A 10,048-nucleotide genomic window follows, 5' to 3' on the forward strand; every position below is an offset into this window, starting at 1 on the left:
AAGAACCAAAAAAAACCAAACCAACAAATCAAAATCAAAACCCTAAGTAACTTCCTCCTCAAGAATAAAGAACGCAATCACAGCTCTCTCTCTCTCTCTCTGCGTCTTCTTTCTCTCTTTGGATCTTTCAAAACACCACAATAATGGCGTCGTTTGATGAGGCACCTCCCGGCAATGCAAAGGCCGGAGAGAAGATCTTCAAGACCAAGTGCGCTCAGTGCCACACCGTCGAGAAAGGCGCCGGTCACAAACAAGGTCTGTCTGTCTGTCGCCGACTTTCTCTCTCTCTCTCTCTCTCTCTTCGTGGATCTGATAGTTTGTAGATCCCGCGACTTTGTATATTGATTTCAGTAAGGGGGTTCAAAATTATACATGATTTTAGGGCTTTTATAGACACAATCTACTGGGAATTTAGGGTTGATTTTTGTAAATTGGGTTCGTGAGGTTGCTTAATTTTTCTCTTAAAAATTTGTACTTTGTGATTTGGGTTCTAATGGAATGAGCTAAATGGAATCTAGTTTTTTTTTTTTTTTTTTATTCTTTGTTTATTTTCTTTAAATAAAAAAAAAAAACTATGATGCAGGTCCTAATTTGAACGGATTGTTTGGAAGGCAATCGGGGACTACACCTGGGTACTCATACTCTGCGGCTAACAAGAACATGGCTGTGAATTGGGAGGAAAAGACTTTGTATGATTACTTGCTCAACCCTAAGAAGGTATGACATTTATGATTTCGGTATAAATCTCGTCAATATCATGATATTAGTTGTCCTGGTGTAATAGTTGTCAATAAGATTGGCATGATTGAATGTGTTTGCTAGGAGTATTTATTTTATTTTATGTTAAACTTTTCACGCGAGTATTTTTCATATAAAGTGTCAGTTTATTGTAGTGGTTTTATAAGATGGCATAGATAGAATGGGTTTGTGCACTTGCTTTCCATTATTATGGTATGAAAAAACGAGATATATTCTTTCATGTTTAGTAGTGTAGTCGCCTGAGTTTTCTGTCAAGGGTTTTATGTTTCTATCTTCAAAATTATTGGTTGATGGTTCTTACCTAGGAGTTGTGGATGTTTTATGTTTCATGTAAACATGATGTTACAATGCTTATAGTAGCACGAAGAGTTGTGACCTCCTTGTGACGTAATTTTTTTTTCTTTTCTTATCAATTTGCTCTTCCCATTTTCATCCCTTCTGGCTTTCTGATGTTTCCAATGTTTTGATTGCAGTACATTCCTGGAACAAAGATGGTATTCCCTGGATTGAAGAAGCCTCAGGATCGTGCTGACCTTATTGCATATTTGAAACAATCTACTGCATAAGAACTTGCCGATAGTCAGTTTACCTATTCCATTTTGCAGTTGTTGAAGATTGTTTTGCGGTGCGGATATAGTACTGTTTTTTACCAATAAATTTTAAACATTTAAGGTTCAGCAATGTTCTTTGTAACTTGACCATTGCTAATTTGAGAAAAGGTTGCTGTCATTGGCAAACATAATATTCAATTGAATTTCCTGGTTATAATCATATTTCATGAATTTTAGGTGAATATTCTATTGGCAAAAGATTTTTCATTTTTATTTTTGGGATTATCTATGATAATGGTTATGACTATCAGTTTACAGCTACCTTTTCCTTAACTAGTAGTTCTTTGTTTATTTTGTCGCTGCTATTCATATTTGTCTGCTGCTATAAAAATGTCAATCAGGTTATGTGCAAGCTATGTAAGGTGAATCATTGACTTAACCAGTGTGTTGTGCTTGGGTCTGGGTGTGTTTAAGTTGGATGGTGATATTTGCTGTTGAGTAATGAAACCCAATAATGAGTCGAGCAAATTCGGTTTTAGTGTCTTCTTCATTTTTAGACCAGAATTATAAACCTATAACATACATGCCACTGCAACTCTGCAAGAAGAGTTTTAAGTTGCAGACTTGATTACTGGAGACAGGCATTTGGAATGATCAGCTTATAATAAGCCACTTTCTTCCTTGAGTCTGGTGCATGCATAAGATTATTAATGGTGTTGTAGACTACAGGTTTTGGAATTGCTGGAAGATCTTAAGCTTATCTGTTGACAAATTAATTAATGTCAGTTCATGTGATGAGATTTTAACTCAAGTTAGCTAGAGATTGAATAAAATAGATCATTTAGAAGCTTGCTAGAGCTTACAGTACGCAAAGTGTATTGGCTTTATTATATGCAAATCCTATTGTACGGCTATAAGAAACTTCTACCCGGATAGCAAGATTTGTTCTGTTGTGTCAATTTTTTCATGTTTCGATTTGTAAATCTCTCATGTCATTTTTTTTTGTTGGGGGGGGGGATAAAATGCCTCACCTTTTACTAAACTTCCATTTCAAGGACAAAATACTCTTGAGAATAACACCTAGAACTAAAGGTTCTGGGTCACCTAGGAGTAAATTAAGCCACTTCAGATCCATTCTTTTATGGAGCTCGCGGTTTTGTGAGTACAAAATCTCGAAAATTTTGATTATAAGTAAAATAAGAAACCTGAATGTAAATTTAAAAAAAAGCACAAACTGTACGGAAATATAAACCCTCTACGAGTTATGCCGAAGCTTATACACATGCCCTCATCTAGTCGTCGGATGATGCACCACCACAAACAACGCTACCAACAAACTGAAAGGTAATGGAAACAAGGAAAAGCACAGAAATAAAAAATAATAGCCATGCCTTCTGGTCAAAGAATAAAGAAAAGCCCAGGACTTGCTATTTGTCCATCAGTAAGCAGGGAACTGCTGGCGACTGATGAAATATTAAGTTTGTGACTGCAATGGGTGACGGAGCCCAGGTATCTGCAACACCATGGATTAATTCCGGTAAACATAAACATGGTTGTGTTCACTAATCTTCAGAAGCAAGCATGTGATATACAATCTCTAAAAAGGAGCACATAACTGAACTGTATGTTATTATCATTATAGGGGAAGTTTTGAGAAAGTTTTGCAGGAAGAATATAGAGCACAGGGTTGGAACAAATCCTTAACTGTGTTAAAGCCTCGAAGGAATCCAATGTCCTCAATAGTCCCATACATAGGTTATATACAGGTTCTACATGTTCGCCTAAGATCATTAGTTTTGTTGGTGTTTACAAACATTTGGTTTCTAATTAGTAGCAAGGAGCTTGTCACTCAAATTCTATGGACAAATTCAGTGCATGTACTAGCACACTGAAAACTAATGTAGTTTCTCTTGATAACTCGCATTGGATATTGAACTGATTATTAAGTGATTCTCAATAATAAAGGCAAATTACTTTCTGAGAAGACTAGGTGCTATCCTTCAAAAAGGTGATGAAAACTCCCTTGTGGGTGTTGATGTATGTAATTGAAAGATTATGACAATATGAAAGAATAATATTTTGGGTTCTAGAGGAAATAGAAAAGCCGAAAGAAATAATGCTTGTAGGATTTTCTGATAGAAGTGCTAAAAGAAACTTGAGAACAATTTGGAATTTAAATTTATAACCAAATATGAATACCCACCTCAACTCCATGGGGGCCAATTCGGTTACGAGCTATAAAATTGAGTACCAGTGATGCAAACTCCTCAGGTGCATCTTCCTGAAATAATGTAGGATATTAGAACTCGTAATTTTTATAAACAAGTCAAAAATGTCAAGAATTTGTCACGAAATATAATTGGAGGACCTGTATGGCATGCCCAGTATGTCTGACAACCACCATTTGAAACTTCCCTTGCATTTGCCCAATTGTAAGAGGTCTGTTACAAAATAGTGCCAAAAAATTATAAACCAACATTTTATGGCAGTATGGACAATAGATATTAATTGCTGCCAAAGAAAGATGCAATGTGTATCCTTTCCCTCAAGGTTCATGCAAATTACAAAATAATTGGTGGATTTCACACATAACTGATAAGATGGCATATATTTTATTGACACATTTGGCGGCCAGGTGGTTCAAATAGTATAACCATAACACATACACATTGATAACAACAACATTAATAAACATCTTAAAAACTATTTAGAATAGCTGAAATAAGCAAACCTATCGAGTCTGTCTGTTCCTGCTAGAAGCAAGAGCTTTGGGACAGGACATGACAGAAATTTCTCTGAAAGACCTTCATACCTGCAAGATCATTAATTGTGTAATATGGGAATGAGTTTTTGCAATAAAAGATGCTGAGAGAAAACTTTAAACATCTCATAATCATTAAAGTCAACATTGGCTAGGCTCTACTTAGTCATGCATTAGATCACCATGTAATAGATATTTGAGAAGTAGGTTGACAAGAACAGACAAGATAAGAAAGCATCAAGCCACGAATGCTTTCTTTCTTTTCTCAAAGAAAAAAGGATGTTTCTTTCTTACCATACACCCATAAAAGATCAATGGTTTTGAATATAACGGAAAATTTCAAAAATTTATTAGATCAGCTGCATTTTAACACAAGATAATAGTGCTAACTCTTGCTAAGATGTTGTATTTTTAATGTGAATGTTTATAACAATTAACAAACATACCAGGCTCTCCAATATTGTTCAGTTTCTTCTAATCGTGCTCGGTAGACATAACTGCAGCACAAATTCATAATGATACCATCAAGAAACAGGAGTTGAAAATTTCATAATGAAAGTTAGTTAGAATAGCAGAACCACTTACCACTTCTTTGAATCATCATACTTTAATGTTGAAGGGATAGAGAGACGAGCAGAGTCAAGATTTCTTAAAGAACCTCCTTTCACACTCCATTCAATCTGTACAGTTTCAAAATTAATGAAGATAGCCAAACTTCAATGGTAAATGAAAGCTTAAATTGAAAATAACTTTCCAGCTCAGAACTACCATTAGGTTAACAAAATGGTGTTCGGCCAACTCCAATGGCATGTCACTACATCATCTCATCTTATTACAACATTAAAGCAGTTCATGGAAATAGGAACTATCCAATGGCATGATATTAACTTATTATATCATCTTAATTTATTGCAACTTTATTGCAGTTCGTGGCAATAGGTACTTCTGATCCATTTAAATAGAGATTGGTTTATGGTGGTATATATTTTATCTAGTGGCGATTATCAATTATTACTAGAGGGAATTAGGAAGAAAGAATAATCACATTTTAGAAAGGGAAGTGAAGAACTTTTAGGATTTATTTTTAAGATTTCTCTATGCCAGTATGTCCATAGGATTTTTAAGTTACTTCCTAATTCTTTATAGATCTTAATCAGAAAGGCATTTTGAGTATGCTGTTCTGTTGGGAGTGGTTTTGATGCAGTGGACTGAGGTGTCTTCATATACACTGCATTGAAAGATAAAGAAGATTCCAGACTTTTAGTCCAAAGATGCAGACACCCTTATAAGGGCTGGTTTTGTTTCTTTCTTGACACATGATCCAGCCTGTATTTGCTTCTTCCTAATTACTAATTTACTCTTTCAGCTTCCCATGGAAAAAATAATTATTATAATTAAGGTTATCCATAAATAGTTTGTTATCATTTGCTAAGTTCTTCATTACCACCAAATAGTTTGTTGCTTTAAACAAAAAACTAAACTTAAGCTCAGCAAGTCGTCCTTTAGAATCTAAATTCCTATTGCCAAATACTACCACCTCTATATCTTGCTAAGTATGTTTCAACCACTGTCTGGCAACATAGTGGCTTGGTAAATTCATTAAATTGGCTATTGATATTGAATATTTCATCAACCACTGACTCATTCAGATACCAAAATCAAGGTCATGCACTGACCACGTCATATTCTATGAAATATCACTCCATCAACTTCAGCAACATTAAAAACACTAAAAACAATAGCGGTATCAACGAAATGTAGTTACTGCTTTTTCAATGCTTGAGAAATGCTGCATTCTGGTTGATAGAATTTTTTGCATATGAATCAATGAAGCCATAGCTGTTCCCTGAAACAATTGTTAATATCACTTCAGAATACTATTAGCAAATAGTCACAGATATCGACGAGTAAGTTGGCTTGTAGAAACCAAACCTCTACAACATCAACAACAACCAGCCCATGCAATGATCGTAATGTCTTCTTTGCAGCAACATGCACAGCAACTGAACCTCCCATGCTGTAAAGTAAAGGCACAAGTCAATATACAGTAATTCATCCATAGAGCGAGGATCATATGAAAACATTATAATTGTTCTCTTGACTAAGGACTATGAAGGACCGAAGATATCTTCAACTCTACGATCAGAAATAGCATAAGGAAGATAGGCAGCTTTTGCATTAGGATTTGACAACTAACCAATCACATAATTTTGACTTTCAAAGAACTAGGGCAACCATATGTAGATCCACTCACATAAGCATTTAGCAAAAATAAACTGGTGAAACTCAATTTCAATGTACCCTGTCCAAAGATCAAAACTCAGCTGAAAGCCTGGATTTTTTTTTTTTTTTTTTTGCATTGTAGCATTTAGTTATTTAAATTATTAACATAACCATTCAATTTCTCGTGCCAGGCGACAACCAAGGCCATGCAACCAGAAAAGGAAGAAAAAAAAAAGGATAAACATAGTCCCACACAACTGAAACACTCCATTTGATTAATGAACTTCGAAGTTTTAGCACTTTGTTTTGGCAGACATGGTAATTATCCAACAAAACTTAAAAGGAAATAACTAGTCAAAGAAGTCTAACCTGTGGCCAACAAGCACAATTGAAGGAGGTTGGTCACCATACATTTCCTTTAAAACAGCTAAAACATCATTGCACATAGTCTGCAAACACACAATTTTCTTTGAAATTAGGGATACGATAGAAAATTAAGTGAACTTTCTGACTATCAATTCTGTACACGACATTGTTAATTAGTTTATTCTAGCAATATAGTATTAATTGTCTACACCTCAATAGAAAGGTCAATATCATTTTCTGAGGATGATTTTCCATGTCCTCTCAGGTCCATAGCAACTACCCTAGCTTTCTCCTTAATTTTACCAGCTGCCAATGCAAAGGAGAGCCTGCCAAAATGAGATAGGTAAATATTTTTTTTCAGAAAGTTAAAGATATAAAAGTGCATACATGAAATATGATCATATGTCAATTACATAAACAAGAGAATCCCAAAAAGGTGAAAAAATAAAAAATAAAACCGAAAACAACTTAGAAGTCTTGAGATGTATTTAGTTGATTGTGTACAAAATGTGCATAAAATCAAAGTATTCAAACATCAGTCTCAATATCTGTTGGTAATCAATGACAACAGGCTTCTATTAACAGAAATTTGAAATATTTCAATAAGAAACTCAAGAGAAACTGAACTGCTAAAAAAACTGATAACAATAACAAACAAATTTAGCTTATTACACTACTGGAACAAAAAGTTTCATTCATCGAAGCACATCATTTGATTATAAATGATTTAATGATCAAACAATATGGAACTTGGACAGCATTCAGTTAAAGTGTAATTAAGTAGATATATTGATCCATCATCTTGCTTTGTGTGTTTAAAAAATTTACAGTAAAAGAAGTGAAAATGGAATAATCAAGCTGAAGAATACTCGAACATACCCAGAATAACCACCTCCATGCAGACAAAAAATGACTGGTCCTTCAGTTCCTGCCATATACACATGAAAGACCTAAAATGATAAAGCATATTAGAAGAGAATAACTACAATAATGGACAAATGTTAGTATTGAAATATTTTCAAATTGTCAACACTAACATCATTCGAGTCTGGGATGGAGATATCCTTCTCTTCATCAAAATAACCCACCCAATCCAAAGGTGCATATTTTTCTAAGGAACTCCTGCAAGAAAATTTATAAACTAACACAGAGAACTTCTTTACCAAAAATAAAAGAATCATAATGTAAAAGAACACACCCCCACGAATTACTACCTATGATGTTAGAAAATTTTAATTTACATCCTTATTTTTTTCCAAACCCCATCGATTAAAATAACTTGTCATGGCTATCCCTCATTGCCTATTGCAAAGAACTTCTGGTAACTTAATCTAGAGGCCCCATCCCACATCAAGTAGTATAGCAGAATCCAATTCCCACCAATTTCTCACCTTAATGAAAACTTATTAACACAGCGTCACCATCATATTGGACATCATTTTGAAGAACCTTCCATGTCATCACACAATGTCCCATATCTGTGAAACCATTTAAGGCATTTGTATATTTCATTTTCCCGCACAAGTACTAATTCTGCCAAATGCTCATTTTTTCCCCGGAGAGTGAAACGACTGGGATTGTGGCAAATTATCAAATACTCACTTATCCGATCATCTACGCTCAAATCAAGATTGATAATCACTTATTTAATGATTACTAGTGTATGGACCCCAAAGTACAGCTCCAATAGACTATATTCTACAACAGACACAAAGTACACTGATCATGTGATCATTATTTTCCTTCTAAACTGCTACTAGTTACAAACTAATTGTACATATAATCATTCAACTATGCAGTCCAATTTAATCCACCTTACATGTCAATAAAACAAAAACACACAATTGTAGAGATCATTTCTTTTTTTTTTAAACTATAATAATAAAGATCATTTTACGCCTTCATCTAAACTACAAAGTTTAAGCTATCACTAACTAAAAAAATGATTAATTAACTAATTAAAAGATCATTAGTATATCAATTTATCAAGAATAAATAACAAAGAAAAAAAGATAAAAGAAAAAAGAGAACTGACTGAGTTGGAGGACGCTGAGGAAGTGACGCGAAAGCAGAAGGCAATGGCGGCTGCTGGGGTTCTTCTGATTGTAATTCTTCTTCTAAGCTTTCTTCAGGAAGCGTACTCATATTTTTCGAATTCGATTCCATAATCTGATCAATTCAATCCAATTTTTCTCCGAGTGAAAAATACGAAAAATATGAATGCAGGTACAGTGAAACCGGAAGTAGACGATCCTCCTTCCATCTGGCTCTATATACATATATATATATATATATATTGGTCGGGTCACAATATGGGCTTATGAACGGGCCCGAATTTGATGAGTTAAGAAAGCCCATTTTTTCCACATAAAATTGCAATTTGTACATAGGGCAGGGGCAAGTTGGAGATGGGGTACTTTCATAATTTTAAAACTTTTACCGGTTGTTTCATAAATTCAAAGAAAATAATGTCTGCTTTTAATTAATCCTGGAAGCCGGATACGGCTAGGGATGGCAAATATCCAATTATGGATGGATAATATCCATCCAAATACAAATCCATAATTATCCATGATGGATATATCCATATCCATATCCAGTATTTAATATTGGACATGGATATGGATTTTATCCATAAAAATATGGATATCCATGGATATCCACGGATATCCATGAATATTTTATTTTTATTATATAAAAAATAATAAAAAAATAAAATAATAAATAATAAAAAATAGTTAAAATCAGTATTAGATTCTAATATCAAATAAAAAATAATAAACATAACAAAGATCAAAACTATGAATTAAAAAAAAATTATAATATGAAATTACAAATTAATTTCAAATTAAATACAAAAAGTTCATTCTTCTAACGCATCATTAATCTCCAATCTTCTAACACATCATTAATCTCCAAAAAGATCATCACCATTAATCTGCAAATTCAAGCAAAACACAGATAATATTAAATGCACAATGAGCCAAATGAACATAAATGCAGAAATATTATGTTTTTGCAAATAGCATAAATGCAGACATATGATCACAGCATAAATACTAAAGCATTATTTTTCCTAGTATCTTTTTGATAAGAAAGGTTTCTTTCATATCAAATCTACCATGCTTCTGGAGGCTGAAGCAGTCCTTTTTGGCTTTCAAGTTGCCCAACAAGTAGAATATTTGCCCATGATTATTGAATCGGATTCAACAGAAGTGGTGGAGCTGGTCTGGAGCAGGAAAAGTAGCTTGACTGAAGTTTCTTGGACAGTAGAAGAAATAAAACAACAGCTGCAGATCTCAAATGCATCTTCATTACAGTATGTTCCAAGGAAGTGTAATGCCATAGCTCATGCTATAGCAAAAGTGGCTCTGGATTTTGAGAATTC

At 33.9% G+C, this 10,048-nt stretch overlaps 2 protein-coding genes across 2 annotated transcripts; one reads left to right on the top strand and one right to left on the bottom strand.

Annotated features, from left to right (window-relative positions):
• Positions 1–1,625, top strand: LOC18046846 (cytochrome c). The gene is made up of 3 exons (XM_006441588.2): positions 1–255; positions 584–717; positions 1,233–1,625. The coding sequence occupies exons 1-3, from the start codon at positions 144–146 to the stop codon at positions 1,323–1,325; spliced, it is 339 nt and encodes a 112-aa protein (XP_006441651.1). The 5' UTR covers positions 1–143; the 3' UTR covers positions 1,326–1,625.
• Positions 1,626–2,367: 742 nt separating this feature from the next.
• On the bottom strand, positions 2,368–8,903 carry LOC18046847 (protein phosphatase methylesterase 1). Its single transcript, XM_006441589.2, has 13 exons — positions 8,696–8,903; positions 7,698–7,782; positions 7,540–7,610; positions 6,872–6,986; positions 6,664–6,743; positions 6,004–6,088; positions 5,837–5,917; positions 4,657–4,751; positions 4,518–4,568; positions 4,042–4,122; positions 3,679–3,751; positions 3,514–3,591; positions 2,368–2,823 (listed from the first exon to the last, which is right to left on the bottom strand). The coding sequence occupies exons 1-13, from the start codon at positions 8,824–8,826 to the stop codon at positions 2,785–2,787; spliced, it is 1,065 nt and encodes a 354-aa protein (XP_006441652.1). The 5' UTR covers positions 8,827–8,903; the 3' UTR covers positions 2,368–2,784.
• Between the last annotated feature and the right edge of the window lie 1,145 nt (positions 8,904–10,048).

The sequence above is a fragment of the Citrus clementina genome, unplaced genomic scaffold (assembly GCF_000493195.1).
Source record: "Citrus clementina cultivar Clemenules unplaced genomic scaffold, Citrus_clementina_v1.0 scaffold_3, whole genome shotgun sequence".
In the NCBI taxonomy this organism is placed as follows: Eukaryota; Viridiplantae; Streptophyta; class Magnoliopsida; order Sapindales; family Rutaceae; genus Citrus; species Citrus x clementina.